Below are 21,677 nucleotides of genomic sequence, written 5' to 3' on the forward strand. Positions count from 1 at the left end.
TACCCTCGGTACCCTTGGACTATCTTTAATCGGACTTTATCTTGCTCTAAACGTAATTCCCTTTGTCCTTTACCTGTACACTGTAGATGGTTCAATTGTAATCATGTGTAGTCCTTCCGCTGACTGGATAGGACACGACAAAAAGCTTTTCACTTTTTGTGACAATAAACTAAACTAAAGATACAGTGGGAAAACATTGTTTTGGGTGCTACCCAGGTAGCTCAGATTATGCAGGAGGACAAAAGGGAGAACAAAAGAGAAAATAAAGAGAGTGCACAGTACAGTGTTACAGCTACAGGGAAAATGCAGGCCAAAAAAAAACTGCAGAGGCTGCAATGTGGTAGGTTGCATGATTAGAAATAGATCCTAAGCATAGGAGCGGTCTGTTCAAGAGTCTAATGCTAGCAGCGAAGAGGCTGCTATGACAATTATTTTCAGTCATTTGAATGAAAAGAGAAAGAGTATAAGAAGATAACTGCAGATGCTGGTACAAATCGAAGGTATTTATTCACAAAATGCTGGAGTAACTCAGCAGGTCAGGCAGCATCTCGGGAGAGAAGGAATGGGTGACGTTTCGGGTCGAGACCCTTCTTCAGTCTGATGCTGCCTGACCTGCTGAGTTACTCCAGCATTTTGTGAATGAAAAGAGAAGCCGGCCTACCTGTGTCTATTCCAAGGTAATATATTTAAAACACATAGCGATGGTGGCTAGCTACAAGCTATTTTGTTTTCTTAACATCATGGCTGAAAAGGCTTAACTCTGCCTCCAAACTGAATTACAGCGTGTTGCCAAATGCTGGGGTAAAGTAAATACAAAGAATGTGCTAGGGCGGTAAACCGTAGGGTCAGTGGCTAGTTTGTGGACTCGTTTTCCTTTCATCGTCCACTGGAACAGCGCGCTGAGAAGGTTGTGAATGACGGCAGGGTTCAGAGGGATTCCATGAACAAAGAGAGGGCAGGGCGCACAGACCGAACAGGAACTTCCTCTGATAAAGAGCGGGGAACTGCGGCATTCTTATCTGGGACCAACAGAGCCAGCAGGAAACCTTCGTTGAAACCTGAGGGTCACTAACTGCAGCAAAACACCTCCAGATAGCAAAATAGCCGGTCACATCGAAAAGAGTTTAAAAAATAATTCAGCAAACAGATTATTGTTACAGTAAAGCTTTGCTTATTTTTTCTTTTTTGGAAAAGGGCAGATTACATGACGCATGAGAAATGTGATGGCTTATTTTGCAGAATTCATTGTGTGAGTTATGTCCATTCAGGAACGACTGAGGTATTTTTAGAACTCTACAACAAAAAAGGTTTCCAGTGCGACCGGTGAAGGAGTTCAACCAGACTCCCCTTTATTCAGATTCCCAGCAAGGGACATCTGTCATTTTGTGTAAAACACAGAGTTCTGGAGGAACTCAGCGGGTCAGGCAGCATCTGTGGAGGGAATGGATAGATGGCGTTTCGGATCGGGATTTTTCTTCAGACTGATGGAGTGGATGGGGGGGGGGGGGGGGGGGGGGAGAAAGCTGGGAAAGAGAGGTGGGGGTGGGACAAAGCCTGGCGAGTGATAGGTGGGTACAATTGGGCAGTTGGGTGGCGTTGGTGACATTCCCTCCACAGATGCTGCCCGACCCACGGAGTTCCTCCAGCACTTGGTGTTTTGCTGAAGGTTCCAGCATCTGCAGTTCCCGGTGCCTCCACCTATCTTTCTGTCACATGAATCGGACAGACGCAGAGCGACTCTGGCAGCTCTGAGGACCCTGTGGAACTTAATCCACCGCGGCAGAAGTATGGACCTCCGCGGCCTGTAGATACCGAGTCCACCAGGGTGCGCACCGTGCAGGAGGTCAATAGACAATAGGTGCAGGAGTAGGCCATTCGGCCCTTCAAGTCAGCACCACTATTCAATGTGATCATGGCTGATCATTCTCAATCACAGGTCCTCAGGGCAGAGTCCCCCGATCAAACACTTCCATCACTGCAGCCAGTGGTTTCATTCCACCAGAATGTGGTAACACAGTGCAGTTCTGCTCACCCCACTACAGGAAGGATGTGGAGGCTTTGGAGAGGGTGCAGAGGAGGTTTACCAGAATGATGCCAGGATTAGGGAATATTACCGATAAGGAGAGGCAGGAAAGTGTGGGTTGTTTCCTCTGAAACATCGGAGGATGTGGGAGATTAATAGAAGTATATTAATTCACCTGAAACCTATGCCCTGTGGTTCTTGATTCCCCTACCCTGGGTTAAACACTCTGTACATTCACCCTAACGTTTACCCTCATGATTTTATACACCTCTATGAGATCACCCCTCACCTTCCTGCACTCCAAGGAATAGAGTCCTAGCCTGCCCAACCTCTCCCATAGCTCAGGCCCTCGAGTGCTGGCCTTTGGATGACTATCCTGGTAGCTTAACATCTGCACCTCCACTGTGCCAGAGGAAACATCAGGACAGGCAGATACACCTATTACAGCACCTTCTAGGTTGAAGCAACTAAACCTTTCACTTGGCATCAGGTTTCCGCTGTAGTGTAATACATTCAGAAAGCACAAAGTATGCAATATATTTTATCAATAGACAATAGGTGCAGGAGTTGGCCATTCGGCCCTTCGAGCCAGCACCACCATTCAATGTGATCATGGCTGATCATTCTCATTCAGTACCCCGTTCCTGCCTTCTCCCCATACCCCCTGACTCCGCTATCTTTAAGAGCTCTATCCAGCTCTCTCTTGAATGCATTCAGAGAATTGGCCTCCACTGCCTTCTGAGGCAGTGAATTTCACAGATTTACAACTCTGACTGAAAAAGTTTTTCCTCATCTCCGTTCTAAATGGCCTACCCCTTATTCTTAAACTGTGGCCCCTGGTTCTGGACTCCCCCAACATTGGGAACATGTTTCCTGCCTCTAACGTGTCCAACCCCTTAATAATCTTATATGTTTCGATAAGATCCCCTCTCATCCGTCTAAATTCCAGTGTATACAAGCCTACTAAATTCCAGTGTATACAAGCCTCATATTATCGTAGTTATATGTAAGGTAAATAAATATAACTATATATAATAACATACAGTTATATAATTTCTAGATCAGTCAGGGTGTCAATGGGTTATGGGGAGAAGGTAGGAGAATGGGGTTGAGAGGAAAAGATGGATCAGCCATGATCGAATAAACTTGATTGGCTGAATGGCCCAATTTTGCTCTAATAACTTATGAATGCATGAACATAAAACAAGAATACAAACAGTGGCATATATCCCCTCATCAAACACCACCCGCCCACCGTGACTGTCTGGGCAGAGGGCGTGTGTGTGGAAGGAGGCCCTGCAGTTGTGGTTCACCGGTAATGGACTTACCTCCGATATGTTTTTGTCCGTCTCCTTACGTTTCTCTTCCAGCTTCCGCTCAATGCCCACAATTCCGACAGCCTTCACTCTGCCTGGCTGCAAAAATAGGAAACAGTGCAAATTACGCATCTTCTGTTCATTGTTTTTGTTCTTCAACAAATACAAATATTTCCTACTATTTGTGATTGTCAAACGCTCTCAAAGGAAACAAACTTTAAAGGGAAATCAGTTATTTTTACTAACAATGGCTGAGACTCAGTGAAGTTGCAATCCCCTTTAAAGTATAGTCATGGAGTTGTACAGCCCGGAAACAGGCCCTTCGGCACAACTCGTCCATGCTGACCAAGATGCCCCATCTACACCAGTCCCACCTGCCCATGTATGGCCCATATTTCTATGTTTTTCCTATCCATGTACCTGTCCTAATGTGTTTTTATTGTTGAAGTACCTGCCTCAACTACCTCCTCTGGCACCTCGTTTCATACGCCCACCACCCTCTGTGTGAAAAAGTTACCCCTCTGGTTCCAATTAAATCTTTCCCCTATCCCCATAAACCTATGTCCTCTGGTTCCTGATTCTCTTACCCTTGGTAAAAGTCTGTGCATTCACCCTATCTATTCCCCTCATGATTTTATACTTTAGTCTGACGGTCTGAAGAGGCGTCCCAGCCTGAAACATCGTCTGTCCATTCCCTCCACAGATGCTGCCTGACCCGCTGAGTTCCTCTGGCAGTTTGGGTTTTTTTTGCTCAAGATTGCAGTTTCTTGCTTCTCTAAAGATTTTTTAAATCTCCATCATCTCTCAAACAGCTGGGTGCATGAAAAGTGCCAAGAAGCAGGCAGCATAAATGTGAGAAACAAAGGAACTGCAGATGCTGGCTTGCACAAAAGGACACAAAGTGCTGGAGTAACTCAGTGGATCAAGCAACATCTCTGGAGAACCTTGGACAGGTGACGATTTGGGTCAGGACCCTTCTTCAGACTCAGTCTGAGTTACTCCAGAACTTTCCAGTATAAATGGGAAATGGGTACAAGGCAGGAGAGGGTTTAAAGCTTGGGATAAATCATGGAGATACTGAATTGCTTCTTATATGCTTGCACAAGTTTTGTTTGGCTTATCACAATAAACCAAGATGGAATTTGACAACAGTACATACTTGTGATCTACCAGCTGGCACTGGCTGAGGTACAGAGATCCTCTCCCATCGCTTCTGGGATAGTTCCTCTGCCAGTCGTCTGTAAAACTGTAAAGATAATGTTAAACATTGATGAAAGCTAATCATAATTAACTTGACAGATGCTATTCACAAATATCCAACAGCAACCTGCAATTCCAACAAGCACGTCTAGATCCTGAGTGGAATTCATTGCCACAGACCCTGTGGTGGGCGTCATTGCGTATTTTAAAGGGAAATTGACAGATTCTTGATTAGTCCGGGTGTCAGGGGTGATGGGGAGAAGGCAGGAGAATGGGGTTGAGGGAAAAAATAGATCAGCCATGATTAAATGGCGGAGTCGACTCAATGGGCCGAATGGCCTAATTCTGCTCTCATGACTTGTGAACCTTGCATTTATGTACAGCGGCTTTGAATTGAGTGAACTGCATCACTGGCCGGCCATGGTTAATGCAAGCTTTCCAACGTGACTGAGCAATATGCATCTTCCCCCGTCTGCCCCCAGCTGTGGGAAACCTCTCCCTTCACCACACACGGGTTACTGAGGGTGGGAAGTCCAGGTGTAACCATGGCAACTTCTGGCAGCATTCAACATGGTCACAATCTGACTTCCATCACTTACCCTTCAGGTTCAACTTAAACAAAGCAGCATGGCGGCTGGAGTGAAGCGATCAGTGGGCTAATAGAGTCGTAGAGTCACACCGCACAGAAACAAGTCTTCTGGCCAAACTCATCCAATGCTAACCAAGATGCCCCATCTACACTAGTCCCACTTGACCCGGTGTAAACCACATCTCTCTAAACCTTTCCTATCCCTATACCTGGCCAAATATCTTTTAAAAGCTTTTATAGTCCTGCCTCAACTATCTACTCCTTCCATAAGCCCACCACCCTTTCTGTGATAAAGTTTCCCCTCTCGCCTTGTCACTGAAAGTAAGCATGCAGGTACAGCAGGCAGTGAAGGAAGCCATTGGAATGTTGGCCTTCATAACAAGAGGAGTTGAATATAGGAGCAAAGAGGTCCTTCTGCAGTTGTACAGGGCCCTAGTGAGACCGCACCTGGAGTACTGTGTGCAGTTTTGGTCTCCAAATTTGAGGAAGGATATTCTTGCTATTGAGGGTGTGCAGCGTAGGTTTACTAGGTTAATTCCCGGAATGGCGGGACTGTCATATGTTGAAAGACTGGAGCGACTAGGCTTGTATACACTGGAGTTTAGAAGGATGAGAGGGGATCTTATCGAAACGTATAAGATTATTAAGGGGTTGGACACGTTAGAGGCAGGAAACATGTTCCCAATGTTGGGGGAGTCCAGAACAAGGGGCCACAGTTTAAGAATAAAGGGTAGGCCATTTAGAACGGAGATGAGGGAAACAAAATTTCAGTCAGAGTTGTGAATCTGTGGAATTCTCTGCCTCAGAAGGCAGTGGGGGCCAATTCTCTGAAAGCATTCAAGAGAGAGCTAGATAGAGCTCTTAAGGATAGCGGAGTCAGGGGGTATGGGGAGAAGGCAGGAACGGGGTACTGATTGAGAATGATCAGCCATGATCACATTGAATGGCGGTGCTGGCTCGAAGGGCCAAATGGTCTACTCCTGCACCTATTGTCTATTGCCTTAAACCTATGTCCCCTGGTTCTTGATTGCCCTACTCAGTATAAATGACAGAGCGTGCATTCACCCTATCTATTCCCCTCATGATTTTATACACCTCCATAAGATCACCCCTCATCCTGCTACATTCCAAGGAATAAAGTCCTAGCCTGCCCAACCTCTGCCCATAGCTAGCCCCTCAGGTCCTTGCAACATCCTCAGAAATCCTCTCTGCACTCTTTCCAATTTAATAACATCCTACCTACAGCAGGGTGACCAAAACAGCACACATTACCCCAAATACAGCCTCAACCATGTCTTGTACAACTATAACATAATACCTGAACTTGTGTACTCAATACCCTGATTTATGAAGGCCAATGTACCAAATGCCTTCATGAATCCTAGTGTCCACTTTGAGGATGAGAGGTCAGATTATGATCAGGAATATATTAAACAGATGTACACAATGTAAGCATGAGCAAGATTTCACTAATTCCTCAGCCTGATATAAAACTAACCAAAGTAAGGAGAAACAAGGAACTGCAGATGCTGGTTTTACAAAAGACTCAAACAAACTGTCAAAAACTTGAAAACAAACATAAAGATTTTCAAGGGATATAAGGAAAAAATGAACTGCTAGAGGAGGTAGTTGAGGCAGGTACTGTAACAATATTTAAAAGAGATCTGAACAGGAACATGGATAGAAAAGGTTTAGAAAGATATAGTTCAAACGCAGGAAAATGGGCCTAGTTTAGGTGTGGCATCTTGGTTGACATGAACGGGTTGAGCCAAAGGGCCTGTTTCCGTGCTGTATAACTCTATGACTGCTCTTCAAAGTCCCTCCAGGTAATGAAATCATCAGGTATTTCAAGTCAAGTCCAGTGTGTTTAATTGTCACATGTACCGAAAATGGAACAATGAAATTCTTCATTGCAGCAGCTTTACAGGCCCATAAACACAGTGCTCGTAGATAACATATTAAACAAAAGATTAAATAAATCAAACAAATAATATTATTGCAACAAGCCCAAAGTCCTTTGTGCAACCAAGAGAGTTGGTAGTTCATAGATTAGTTTGTGTTGTGCCGTGTTCGAGATGCCTGATGGTTGTTGGGAAGAAGCTGTTCTTGAACCTGGAGGTCACGGTTTTCAGGCTCCTGTACCTTCTTCCCGATGGTAGCAGCGAGATGAGAGCGTGGCCAGGGTGGTGTGGGTCTTTGATGATGTTGGCTGCCTTTTTGAGGCAGCGCCTCCTGTAGATCCCTTCGATGGTGGGGAGGTCAGTACCTGTGATGGGCATTCGATGGTGGGGAGGTCAGTACCTGTGATGGGCCTTCGATGGTGGGGAGGCAGGGTCCACCACTCTCTGTAGTCTCCTTCGTTCCTGAGCCTCCTTGGCTCAGCAGCCTCCATTACTTGGGTCTCCAGCATATTTAACTCAGACCCACTGGCCCGGATAGTTCCTTCAGGCAAGGCAGTAATACTTAAATGTCAGATGTTAAAATCCACCCAAATTCATCCCTGGCTTAACACTTTAGAAATCTTAACCTAATACAACTTGTGGGGGTAAGATCAGAGATGAGAACTTGTGCACTGCCATGTCTACTTTCTGAAACTTAAAACAAATTTAATCTCTTCTTTTAAATTGTCTGTGTCAGATTTGGGACATGAGAAGATCATCAAAATAATTAGAAATAAACATGTTGCGAGACTTCAATAAAGTTTCATTTAAACAGGAAATATTAAGTTAGCTACAATCAAACAGTATTGGTTCTATAATGAAGAGCTTGCTCAAACCACAGGAATGAACATGGTTGGTACTTATTAAAATGCTAAACCTACTGTTCAATGGAGCTAGATACTGTGCAGACTCAAATACAAAGACAGTGGTGAGGAAAGCAGAAAGTGCTGGTGGAGCAGTGGTAGAGTTGCAGCCAACAGTGCCAGCAGACCCGGGTTCGATCCTGACAATGGCTGCTGACTGTATGGAGTTTGTACGTTCTTCCTGTGACCGAGTGGATTTTCTCCGAGATCTTCGGTTTCCTCCCACATTCAAAGTCGTACAGGTTTGTAGGTTAACTGGCTTGGTATAAGTGTAAATTATACTTTACACTTATATTTTTACAAGTGTAAAAACCTCACCCGCCTCCGAGCCAAGACAAAAGTACGAGAAGCTCTCATCAGAGACATGTTGTTCGCCGATGACGCAGCAGTTGTGTCCAACACCCAGCAGGAACTACAGTCACTGATGGAACGCTTCTATCGGGCTTGCAAGGACTTTGGGCTGCCCATCAGCCTGAAGAAGACGAACGTCCTGGGACAGGATACAGAGGCACCGCCTGTCATCACCATCAACGACTACGAACTCGATGCTGTCCATCAGTTCATGTACCTCGGCTCCACCATCACCGACAACCTCTCCTTGGACACAGAGATTGACAAGAGGATCGGGAAGGCAGCTACAACTCTCGCTCGCCTCACAGCTCGAGTGTGGACCAACCCAAAGCTGACAGTGAAGACAAAGATAGCAGTCTACAACACCTGTGTCAACAGCACGCTGCTGTATGGCAGTGAGACATGGACTACATATGCCAGACTGGAGAGAAGACTCAACACCTTCCACCTTAGAAGCATCCGCCGTACCCTGGGTATATCCTGGCAAGACAGAGTGTCCAACGCCGAGATTCTGTCCCGCGCTGGCCTTCCGAGTATGTACACTCTACTCAGGCAGCGCTGGGCCATGTCCACCACATGGAGGATGGCCGTATTCCAAAAGACATCCTCTATGGAGAGCTGACATCTGGGAGGAGAACCATCGGCCGCCCCCAGCTACGTTACATGGATGTCTGCAAGAGAGATTTGAAGGCGCTCGACATCGATGTGGAGTCCTGGGAGAGCCTTGCAGCTGACCGCACGAGGTGGAGAGGGACCCTGAACCAACATCTCAAAACAGGGGAAGAGACACTGATGAACGCAGCGGCAGACAAGCGGGCACGCAGAAAGGAGCGCAGCAACTTCAACAGACCAGAGACCACACACAAATGTGACCTTTGCCACAGAGACTGTCACTCCCGCATTGGTCTCTTCAGCCACAAGCGACGCTGCTCTAGCCGAGGTGTGGAGCAAGCAGCCAACTAGGATGCATCGCCTATGGTCAGTCATGACCGAGGGGGGCCTAAGAAAAAGTGTAAATTGTCCCTGGTGTGTGTAGGATAGCGTGAATGTGTCGGGAACTCTGGTCAGCACGGACTTGATGGGCCGAAGGGCCTGTTTCTGCTCTGTATCTCTAAACTAAACTAAATTAAACTAAACTCAGCAGGTCGGACAGCACCTGTGGAGGGAATGAACAGACGACGTTTTGGGTCGGGACCCTTCTTCTGACTGCAAATGTTAGATAGAGGTTCCTTGCACATACATTGTCAAATTATGTTTTGTTTCACTGAGCTATTTTGGGGAAGGTGAAGCTAACGTGTCACTCTCCCCACCCAGCCAGTCACACAGTAGGGCAACAGTTAGCAAATTACTTAAACATGGTGCCAGTTTACACTGGAGTACAGTGTTCAGTGGAATTCATTGTCGAAGGAACGGAATACAGAAACAGGAAGGCGTGATTAAATGTAAATGGAGCTTCTGAGAAACTGCACCCACAGTTTGGGAAAATCAGCCGTCTCCAAAAGGAAACTGATGCATTAAATGGCCAAAGATTTACTGCACTGTTACTCAAATTAATGCAACTATTTGCAATCTTTTCCCAGGAACTAGCGGCCAGAGGAAGTAGTTGAGGGAAGTAATTTAACAGCATTCAACAGACATTTGATACAGGGATAGGAAAGGTTGAGAGGGATATGAACCAAACGCGGACTGGTGGGACTTGTGTAGCTGAGGCATCTTGGTCGGCATGGATGAGTGGGACCGAGGGGCCTGTTTCCGTGCTGTGTGACTCCATGACTGTATAAAGAGGAAAGACTTTAATATTTAAGATTAGGAAGGTGTTTGTTAGTGTGGAGAGAAATTGTTCCCGTATGGGTGACGAAGGTGGTATAAGTGCAAGATAATAATGAGCCGGTCAAATGAAACCTTTAGGAGAAATTTCTTTACATACACTGTTGTGAATTTATGGATCACTGCCAAATGGAGTAGCCCAAAAATCTTAACTCATTTCAAAAGATATATATATATCTTTCTAATATCTTTCCATCGCCCGGTGGGGGCTCAGGACTTTCATCGGCCTGCTCGGCTCGGCTCGGCCCTGGGACTTTCCACCGCCCGGTGGGGGCTCAGGACTTTCATCGGCCTGCTCGGCTCGGCCCTGGGACTTTCCATCGCCCGGTGGGGGCTCAGGACTTTCATCGGCCTGCTCGGCTCGGCTCGGCCCTGGGACTTTCCATCGCCCGGTGGGGGCTTCAAAAAGTTGGGAGCCTCGATCACCTCGTGGCACCATGGGAGAAGAATGAGGAGGAGATAAGACTTTGCCTTCCATCACAGTGAGGGTATGCCTAGAGCAATCACTGTGATGGCTGTTTTGTGTAAAAAATTATATCTGTGTGTCTTGTGCTTTTTAATGTCTACTGCCGGACCCTGACGTGAGAGGATGCTGGCGTTGTGTATTCGCCGCTTTTCCGTCAGGATAGTTTGTCTGTTTGTTTCTATGTTAATTGTTTTTGTAAAGCGCTTTGAGCATGTGATAAGGCGCTATATAAAATAAATGGATTATTATTATTATTATTATTATATATTGGGCAGCAGAGTAATATAGAAAAAGGAAGCTGAGCTTTGGGTAGACTACACTAACGGTCCAGATAGATCAGTGGTCTTCAACTACAAAAGGAAAGAGATGCATTAAAACGGCCAAAGGTTATATTCTGTGGCTTTCCATAAAGTATCGCCAAGCATAGACTCGCACTCAATGCTTTTTTCGTAAGCAAAAACATGCTGGTACACATATCAATAAAAATTAAACTGCATTCATCAACATTTTTTTCCTATCAATATACCCCCTCTTCTGTTTTGATTTTGTAACCAATCAACTTCTAAATTAATAACCTCACAAGTAAAGCGTATAAAATCAACTCATTAAAAAAATTCTGTCACGAAGAAAATTATTGCTGGCTATAATTCTCATTGAATAATCACTAACATGCCCATGATTAAACTAACAGAATATTTACTATACCCAGTAATTAATAAATACTATTTAATGTTATTATTGTTGGTTTGATTAAAATGTCTTAAAAATGTGAGAATTTGCTTACAGTTGCATGTCCATAATTCATAACCAGCGTCCTTGGGTACGAAATAACCCGATTTATTTTATTTTTCAGAGATATAGCATGAAAACAGGTCCTTGGTCACCCGTTCATGCTCGTTCTGTGTTATCTCACTTACCCATCCACTCACTACCCATTAGGAGCAATTTACAGAGGGTCAATTAGATAGAGCTCTTAATGATCGAGGAGTCAGAGGGTATGGGGAGAGGGCAGGAACGGGGTACTGATTGTGGATGATCAGCCATGATCACATTGAATGGCAGTGCTGGCTCGAAGGGCCGAAGGGCCGAATGGCCTACTCCTGCACCAATTGTCTATTGTCTATTATATGTCTTTGGGATGTGGGAGGAAACCGGAGCCTCGGGAAGAAACCCAAGCAATCACAGGGAGGATGTGCAAACTCCACACAGACAGCACCCGAGGTGAGGATCAAACCTGGGCTTCTGGCGCTGAGAGACAGCAGCTCAACCCGCTGCACCACTACGCAATCCTTCAATTTTAAATCAAACATTTTACATTAATTTTTAAGCAGAAGGAACAGTTGGCGATTTCTTTTCCACTACCTTTCCGCTCTAGATGTTATAGTTACCTCAATCTGGCCATGTTCGCGGAAGGAGAGTTTGATGAAAGAGTATTTGCTGGTCTGATGTGGGCCTGCATCCTTGTTGGGGGCAGCCGCTTGAAGATGAATGATTATCTTAGCACTGAAAACAAAATAGAAAGGGTCAACCCACAGCAGCTTGCAGGGTGGTGTTTAAATTGTCTGACTATAAACACACATACTCTACTGATGGATATTCTCAATAACATCCCACCTGTCATCAGGCAACTGAACCGTCCTCTCCCCAGCAAGAGGGTGGTCCTGACCTCCCATCCACCTCATTGGAGACCTTTGAACTATCTTTAATCAGACTTTAGGAAAGAAAACTGCAGATGCGGGTCTAAATTGAAGGTATTCACAAAATGCTGGAGTAACTCAGTGGGCCAGGCAGCATTTCTGGAGGGAAGGAATGGGTGACGTTTCGGGTCGAGACCCTTCTTCAAAATCCTGAGTCTGTCTTCAGTCTGCAGAAGGGTCTCGGCCCGAAACGTCACCCATTACTTCTCTCCAGAGATGCTGCCTGGCCCGCTGAGTTACTCCAGCATTTTGTGTCTACCTTTAATCAGACTTTGTCTTGCACTAAATGTACCCTTTATCTGTACACAGTGGACAGCTGATTGTAATCATGTATAATCTTTTCTTTGACTGGATAGCACGCAACAAAAAGCTTTTCACCGTACCTCGGTACACGCTACAATAATAAACTAAACTATCCCTTTGTCTACTTTTAGCCAAATATTTGCACCATTTAATCAGGGACCAAAAGATAGTTATCCCAATTTTAATATTGATGTTGAGTTTAAAATTAAACGTTCAACAAAGTAGGGGATTTCTCCAAAAGGAAAAAAAAATTCAGCTTTGTAAAATGCATTCATAGGGTGATAATGAATGAGTGTTCAGAGACTAATTCTCCTCTGCACGGAATGGCTATGACATCAAAGTATGGGGAAAACTGATGGTAACTTAATAACAGGAAGTAAAATGAAGCTGATGATTATTTTATTGGCAAGGTTAGGTCAACATGATGCAGCCGTACAAGTCGTTGGTCAGACCACACTTGGAGCACCATGCGCAGTCTGGTAGCCCAGCTACACGGAGGATGTCCTAATGCTGGAGTTAGTGCAGAATGGATTCACCAGCATGTTATAGACAATAGACAATAGGTGCAGGAGGAGGCCATTCGGCCCTTCGAGGCAGCACCGCCATTCAATGTGATCATGGCTGATCATTCTCAATCAGTACCCCGTTCCTGCCTTCTCCCCATACCCCCTGACTCCGCTATCCTTAAGAGCTCTATCTAGCTCTCTCTTGAATGCATTCAGAGAATTGGTCTCCACTGCCTTCTGAGGCAGAGAATTCCACAGATTCACAACTCTCTGACTGAAAAAGTTTTTCCTCATCTCAGTTCTAAATGGCGTACCCCTTATTCTTAAACTGTGGCCCCTTGTTCTGGACTCCCCCAACATTGGGAACATGTTTCCTGCCTCTAACGTGTCCAACCCCTTAATAATCTTATATGTTTCGATAAGATCTCCTCTCATCCTTCCAAATTCCAGTGTATACAAGCCTAGTCGCTCCAGTCTTTCAACATATGACAGTCCCGCCATACCTGGACTTGCAAAAATAGACACAAAGTGCTGGAGCAATTCAACAGGCCAGGCAGCCTCTCTGGAGAACATGGATAGGCGACCCTTCTTCAGACTGATTATGGTGGGGATGTGACAAAGCTTGGCAGGTGACAGGTGCATACAGGTGAAAGAGCTTGCGGGCTTGAGGTAAAGGGAGAGGTTGGATAGGCTGGGACCTTTTTCTTTGGAGCGTAGGAGGCTGAGGGGTGACCTTATTGAGGTGTACAAGATCACGAGGGTGATAAATCTCCAGGTTAGGGGATTCTAAAACTAGAGGTCGCAGGCCGATGGTGAGAGGGGAGAGATTTAAGGGGGACTTCAATAGCAAAGTTTTTCACTCAAAGACATTGGACAGATATATGGATGAGGTTTAGAGGGATATGGGCCAAATGCAGGTACATGGGACTAGCCCAGTATACCAATACAATACAATACAATATCTTTATTGTCATTGTACAAGTACAATGAGATTTAGAATGCCACTTCCATATCAATGCTATAAAATATATAAATAAGGAGAAAACAAGGTAAAATGCAAAAATGGTTCATGCAGGGTCAGTTGTACCAGGTGACCCTGGGGGTTCATGCAGGGTCAGTTGTACCAGGTGACCCTGGGGGTTCATGCAGGGTCAGTTGTACCAGGTGACCCTGGGGGTTCATGCAGGGTCAGTTGTACCAGGTGACCCTGGGGGTTCATGCAGGGTCAGTTGTACCAGGTGACCCTGGGGGTTCATGCAGGGTCAGTTGTACCAGGTGACCCTGGGGGTTCATGCAGGGTCAGTTGTACCAGGTGACCCTGGGGGTTCATGCAGGGTCAGTTGTACCAGGTGACCCTGGGGGTTCATGCAGGGTCAGTTGTACCAGGTGACCCTGGGGGCCGAGACAGGTCATGGCAGGCACTCAGCAGGTCTGATTCAGAGCAGCTATAGCTCTAGGGATAAAGCTGTTCCTTAGTCTGGAGGTGCGGGCGTAGAAGGCCTTGTACCATCTGCCAGGTGGACGTAGTTCAAACAGACGGTGGCACGGGTGTGTGGGGTCCTTGTAGATGCTGGTGGCTTTCCTGAGGCAGCGTGCGTTGTAGATGTCCTCCAAGGCTGGTAGCTGTATCCCAATGATCCTCTGCGCTCTGCAGACGACCCGCTGAAGAGCTCTCCTGTCCGCTGCCGTGTAGCTGAGATACCACACATATGTCAGTATGCACTCTGTGGTGCAGCGGTAGGAGGCCATCAGTAACTGTTTGGGCAGACCGAGCTTTTTCAGCGTTCTCAGGAAAAACAGCCGCTGCTGTGCTTTCTTGACTAGAGCAGCAGTGTTAGTGGACCATGTGAGGGCCTCTGAAGTGTGTGTGCCCAGAAACCTGAAGCTGGACACTCTCACCACTTCGTCCCCGTTAATGAAGACTGGAGCGTATTCCGCATTCTGTGACCTTCTCAAGTTGACCAACTTGGTTGACAAGGACTGAAGGATCTGTTTCCGTGCTGGACAGCTCCATGACTCTATGAGATTTTAGGAAGATTTGGAGATAAAGTCGTTCTTCTGATCAGGCTCGACAAATCCACTAGAATATTTCAAGATGCATTCTTGCACAATAGGTGGAGGAGAGCCAGTGGAGGTGGCAGATTTAGACCTCCAGGGAGCTTGCAATGAAGATCCACATGAAAGATTAGTACACTGAATTCTTCCAGCATTTAGTGTTTTGCATCCAGGGATAATTTCATGGGAGTTGTCAGAGATAACATTGTGAAAAAACAAAGTGGGTTCGATTCTAAAAGCAACAAACAAAATCTTTCTACTATGCCTTTTAGAAACCAAAATACCGACAACCTGTGTTGATTTTTCCCTTGTGTTGTATGTGGTCCTTATTTAGATCGGCATGGTGGCGTAGCGGTAGAGTTGCTGCCTTACAGCGAATGCAGTGCCGGAGACTCAGGTTCGATCCTGACTACGGGCGCCGTCTGTACGGAGTTTGTACGTTCTCCCCGTGACCTGCGTGGGTTTTCTCCGAGATCTTCGGTTTCCTCCCACACTCCAAAGGCGTACAGGTTTGTAGGTTAATTGACTGGGTAAAATGTTAAAAAAATTGTCCCTAGTGTGTGTAGGATAGTGTTAGTGTGCGGGGATCGCTGGGACTCAGTGGGCCGAAGGGCCTGTTTCCGCGCTGTATCTCTAAATCTAAAAAAAAAACTAAGAGCATTGTTTAGGTTTAGTTTAGAGATGCAGCGCGGAAACAGGCACTTCAGCCCACCGAGCCCACACCGACCAGCGATCCCCACACAGCCCACCGAGCCCACACCGACCAGCGATCCCCACACAGCCCACCGAGCCCACACCGACCAGCGATCCCCACACAGCCCACCGAGCCCACACCGACCAGCGATCCCCACACAGCCCACCGAGCCCACACCGACCAGCGATCCCCACACATTAACTCTGTCCTACACACAACAGGGACAATTTACATTTTATAAATACCAAGCCAATTCACCTACAAACCTCTTTGGAGTACGTCTTTGGAGTGTGGGAGGAAACCAAAGATCTCGGAGAAAACCCACGCAGGTCACGGGGAGAACGTACAAACTCCGTACAGACAGCACCCGTAGTTGGGGTCCCTGTAAGGCAGTAGCTCTACCGCAATGCCCACTGATATCACAATACAAAATAAAAGCACTACATTATCTGATTGTTCATATCTAACACTGCTGGAAATGATTAAATATCTCGACTCCAGGCTGAATAACAAGTTTGAGCATATATTTCAACGCAAAACTGCTGTTTAATCAGCTCTCCCACATTTCTTCCCTCTTTTCCGGAAAGACAACTCCAATCTAGGAAGACCAAAGGTTCAAGTGCCAAAGGGTTGCAGGCTCTTCCCAAAAGAACAATAAACTCAACTCATTAATTACTGCACAGTTCGGGAGAGCACACGCTTCCTACCAAAACAAGCCCTTCAGATGGAGTCACTGCCAACAGAAACATTACATTAGCCGGTCAGGCAGCATCTCAGGAGAGAAGGGATGGGTGACGTTTCGGGTCGAGACCCTTCAAGGGTCTCGACCCGAAACGTCACCCATTCCTTCTCTCCTGAGATGCTGCCTGACCTGCTGAGTTACTCCAGCATTTTGTGAATAAATACCTTCGATTTGTACCAGCATCTGCGTTTTTTTTCTTACATTATCCCCATCACTATCTCTGATCAGCATTAATATCTATGAAAATAAAACATCACTTTTCTGGTTTTGACCTCAATGGTTGTTATGCATCAAACTTACAATTTCAAGGGATTTTAATTTCTTTTAAGATGGGGTTCCCAAGTTCATAAGTAGTTGGAGCAGAATTAGGCCATTCGGCCCATCATGTCAATGCCATTCAATCATGGCTGATCTATCTTTCCCTCTCAAACCCATTCTCCCCATTACCTTTGATATTCTTACTAATCAAGAATCTGTCAATCATCGCATTGAAAATACTCCATGTCTTGATTTCCACTGCCATCTGTGGCAATGAATTCCACAGATTCACCACCCTCTGGCTAAAGAAATTCCTCCTCATCTCCTTTCCAAATTCCTCCTTATCTGCTTTTATTCTGAGGATGTGCCCTCTGGCTCTCGACACTCCCACTAGTGAAAACATCCTGCCCACATCCACTCAATCCATACCTTTCACTATTCGGTAAGTTTCAATAAGGTCGCCCCTCATCCTTCCGAACTCCAGCGAGTGCAGGCCCAGTGCCATCAAATGCTCATCATACATTAACCCAATCAACCCTGGGATTATTCTGGTAAAACTCCTCTGGATCCTCTCCAACGTCAGCACATCTCTCCTCCGATATGGGACCCAAACCTGCTCACAATATTCCAAATGCAGTCCGACCAGCGCCTTATAGAGCCTCAGCATTATATCCCTGCTTTTATATTCTAGTCCTCTTGAAATAAATGCTAGGATCGCATTTGCTGGTGAATTTGTGGAGTTCATTGCCACAGACGGTTGCGGAGCCCGAGGCTTTGGGTATTTTTAACGCTGAGATGGATCGGTTCTCAATTTGTACGGGTGTCAAAGGTTACAGGAAAGATGCAGGAGAATGGGGTTGAGGGGAAGATAGATCAGCCATGATCGAATGGTGGAGCAGCCTGGATGGGCTGAATGGTCTAATTCTGCTTCTATGTCTTATTGAAAGAGTTAGTAATTATAATTATCCTACGATATGACTGTAACTTCCACATTTATGCACACGAATCCCACACTTGCTGACAACCAGCACAGGAAGCGTCAGTGCAGCAAACGCAGGGCCAATATCTCAGATGATTGCTTTTGTAAGAATCTACCGAAATGGCTCTTTGGATTAAATCTAGTGATTTACAGGTCCACTCAGATAAAAAATAGTTCAGAGAAGTTTCACTTTACCTTTTTCCTATTCCGGCTGCCTGTTCTTCAAAGAAAATAATCTGCCACAGAGGCAACGCGATGCAGCAATCCTGTGTTTACGGCAAATGGAGAAATAATTTAGTGGCTTAACTCCGTCAAAGTGTGACGGTATGCGAACTGTAGTGGGTCCATGTTGCGAGGAAGGAGGGCACAGATGTGCTTCTTGATTAGCCTCTCAAAGCATTTTATGACAACCGACAAATAAACTCGACTTGACCTTGAATATTGCAATGTGCGGGTAAGCAATAAATCAGATACTAGAAATGCTGAACAGGGAGCAAGTGTGAAGATCAACTCAGACTTTAAACACTGAGGTTATGATATCTTCCCTCAGCCCTGAAACATGAACTCTCTCTTCCTCAGCCCCAGAGTTTCTGCTTTTATTTGATATTTTCAGCATTAGAACTTGACTCGTCTACTATTATTATGATTTAAAGATACAGTGAATGCTGAAAAACCACACACTGTGACAGAAATCGATACAAGGATCCACTATTAAAAAATAAAGGCAGCGTTTTCTCAATGTGGTGATTTTAGTATTTATATGACACTATTTAGATTTAGATTTAGAGATACAGCGCGGAAACAGGCCCTTCGGCCCACCGAGTCCGCGCCGCCCAGCGATCCCCGTACACTAAAACTATCCTACACACACTAGGGACAATTTTTACATTTACCCAGTCAATTAACCTACAAACCTGTATGTCTTTGGAGTGTGGGAGGAAACCGAAGATCTCAGAGAAAACCCACGCAGGTCACGGGGAGAATGTACAAACCCCGTACAGACGGCGCCCGTAGTCAGGATCGAACCTGAGTCTCCGGCGCTGCATTCGCTGTAAGGCAGCAACTCTACCGCTGCGCCACTGTGCCGTGCAAATTTGTTTTGCTTAATATATTTTATAACAATTTCCAATTATGGTACAACATTAATATGGCAGAGTGTTCCCAAGGCATGTCACTGAAACATTACCAAACAGAAAGTGGACAATTTTCTGATGAAGGGCCCCGACCTGAAATGTCACCTTGTTCTCCAGAGATGCTGCCTGACCCACTGAGTGACTCCAGCACTTTGTGTCCTTAAACCAGGGACACTGTCTACCCTTGTCACATTCTTGCTTTCAGACAACCCAGAAACAAGCACGATGTGGCCTTCTAAGTCCTTCCAATCCATGTATCTGTCCAAATGTTTTTTTTAAAATAGTTGTAATTGTATCCGCTTCTACCGCTTCCTCTGGCAGCTCATTCCAGATACAGACTACCCTCTGAGTGAAAAGGTTGCACCTGAGGTCCTTAAATCTCTCCCCTCTCACCTGAAGCCTGTGCCATCTAGTTTTGGTTCGAGGAGTGCAGATAAATTGTTCCCTGAAAGTGGCAGCGCAGGCAGACATGGTGGTAAAGAAGACTTTAGGTACACTAGCCTTCATTAGGCAGGGAATTAAGTACACAGTTGTACAAGATGTTGGTGATGTTGCATTTGGAGCATTGTGTCCAGTTTTGGCCAACCTGCTGTGGGAGAGATGTCATTAAGCTAGAAAGAGTGCAGAGAAGATTTACGAGGATGCTGTCAGAACTCAAGGGTTGGGAGAGGGAGGGCAGGTTAGGACTTTAATCCTTGGAGCGCAGGAGGCTGAGGGGAATTGAGGAGAATAGATGTGGTGAATGCACCGAATCTTTCACCCAGGGTAGGGGAATCAAGAACCAGGGCACAAGGCTAAAGGTGAGAGGTGGAAGATTTAATAGGAACCCGAGCGGCAGCTTTTTCACACCGAGGGTGGTGGGTACATGGAACAAGCTGCCAGAGGGGGTAGTTGAGGCAGGTACTGTAGCATCATTTCGCAGCAGCCTGGGGCTCGATTGGATCGACAAAAGAGGCCGAGCGGTGGGTCGGACGCGGCCTGCAGCGGCAGGGAGTGGCGAAACAGCGGTGGAGGACATCGGCAGGTCAGGCCGACCCCTGCAACTCCGACCCAGTGCCATCGCCAGGACAACGGGCCTTTATAGTTAAGGCTCGACATTTTTCATAACTTTAGACTTAATTATAAAGATGGCGCTAAAGACATGGCGACTCTTGTGCACAGTCTCAGGGTCATCTCCTATTCCTATGCTCACGTATGTTTGGCTTATGTATTGTAAGACATTACTGCAAAAAAGAATCTCACTGTGCTGTACTGAACATGTGAGAATGAAGTACCATTGGACCTATGAACAGGTGTGTGGATCGGAAAGGTTGAGAGGGATATGGGCCCAGCAGCATTAAAACATTATTTTAGTACAAGTTATATTTCATTCACAGTATTTTCAAAAATGAAACATGTGTTTTGAATTTTAAAAACTGAACTTTGCACAGTACATTTGAAGTTGCTTTCAAGAAACTTACTGAAGTTTTTTGGTCTCTCCAGAGTAATCTGTGTGTGGTAAGCAGAAGGGATCCAGAGTCAAATTTTGTCTGCAATAAAAATGCATTGTGTTATATTCATATTCACAGATGTAGAAACAGAGAGATAATGAAAATAGGTGCAGGAGGAGGCCGTTTGGCCCTTCGAGCCAGCACCGCCAATCATTGTGATCATGGCTGATCATCCACAATCAGTAACCTATGCCTGCCTTCTCCCCATATCCCTTGATTCCGCTAGTCCCTGGATTCCTCTATCTAACTCTCTTTTAAATTCATCCAGTGAATTGGCCTCCACTGCCTTCTGTGGCAGATTTTTCCTGCATCGAGCTTGTCCAGTTCTTTCATAATTTTATACGTCTCTATAAGATCCCCTCTCATCCTTCTAAACTCCAGTGAATACAAGCACAGTCTTTCCAATCTTTCCTCATATGACAGTCCCGCCATCCCAGGGATTAACCTCATGAACCTATAGCAAGGACGTCCTTCCTCAAATTGGGAGACCAAAACTGCACACAATACTCCAGACGTACTTTAGTCCGGCATTGCTTGTGGTACAAGACAAAAGGTTTCTCACTCAGACCGTTACCCATTATATTAAAAGGGACAAGTGTAAGTCCAGTATGTAACCTGACAATGTAGGGATAGATTCAAGGGTCCAATTACATTATTTTATGGAGTTGGGTCTTTACATTGAAGAATCACACAGGTATTCCAGAAGAGGTTATTAACTGTACACGTACAATTGAAAGAGATGAGCAAACACAAAGTGCTGGAGGAACTCAGCAGGTCAGGCAGCATCTGTGGAGGGAATTGACAAGACAATATTTCAGGTCGGAACCATTCTTCAGACTCTGGGTCGAAGGGCCTATTCCTGTGTTGTACGCTTCTATGTCCTCTGATGCTCCAGAGAAGGCAATCCAGGTTTGTCCAACCTCTCCATCCACCACCCTAACCGTTCATTCCCGAACCAGCAGTGTACAGTGACTGCAGTGTGCACCACTTACATGCACCTCCTCTAACCTTATCTATTGTATCCGCTACTCTAGATGTCAACTTCTTTACATCGGCAAAACTAAACGCAGGCTCGGCGATCGTTTCGCTCAAGACCTTCGCTCAGTCTGCCTTAACCAACCTGATCTCCCGGCGGCTGAGCACTTCAACTCCCACTCCCACTCCCAGTCTGACCTTTCTGTCATGGGCCTCCTCCAGTGCCATAGTGAGGCCCACCGGAAATCGGAGGAACAGCACCTCATATTT

The 21,677-nt window shown here is 45.8% G+C and overlaps 1 protein-coding gene across 1 annotated transcript in view; it reads right to left on the bottom strand.

Annotated features, from left to right (window-relative positions):
* Window positions 1-21,677, bottom strand: part of vps36 (vacuolar protein sorting 36 homolog) — a 44,968-nt gene that overhangs the window by 17,134 nt on the left and 6,157 nt on the right. Inside the window, exons 2-6 of the mRNA XM_078402875.1 lie at window positions 20,403-20,471; window positions 18,005-18,075; window positions 11,964-12,078; window positions 4,499-4,585; window positions 3,352-3,438 (exon numbers count right to left, since the gene is read on the bottom strand). Of these exons, the coding sequence (XP_078259001.1) occupies window positions 3,352-3,438; window positions 4,499-4,585; window positions 11,964-12,078; window positions 18,005-18,075; window positions 20,403-20,471 (429 nt within the window). The remainder of the gene's footprint in view (window positions 1-3,351; window positions 3,439-4,498; window positions 4,586-11,963; window positions 12,079-18,004; window positions 18,076-20,402; window positions 20,472-21,677) is intronic.

The sequence above is a fragment of the Rhinoraja longicauda genome, chromosome 7, assembly GCF_053455715.1.
Source record: "Rhinoraja longicauda isolate Sanriku21f chromosome 7, sRhiLon1.1, whole genome shotgun sequence".
Taxonomy (NCBI): domain Eukaryota; kingdom Metazoa; phylum Chordata; class Chondrichthyes; order Rajiformes; family Arhynchobatidae; genus Rhinoraja; species Rhinoraja longicauda.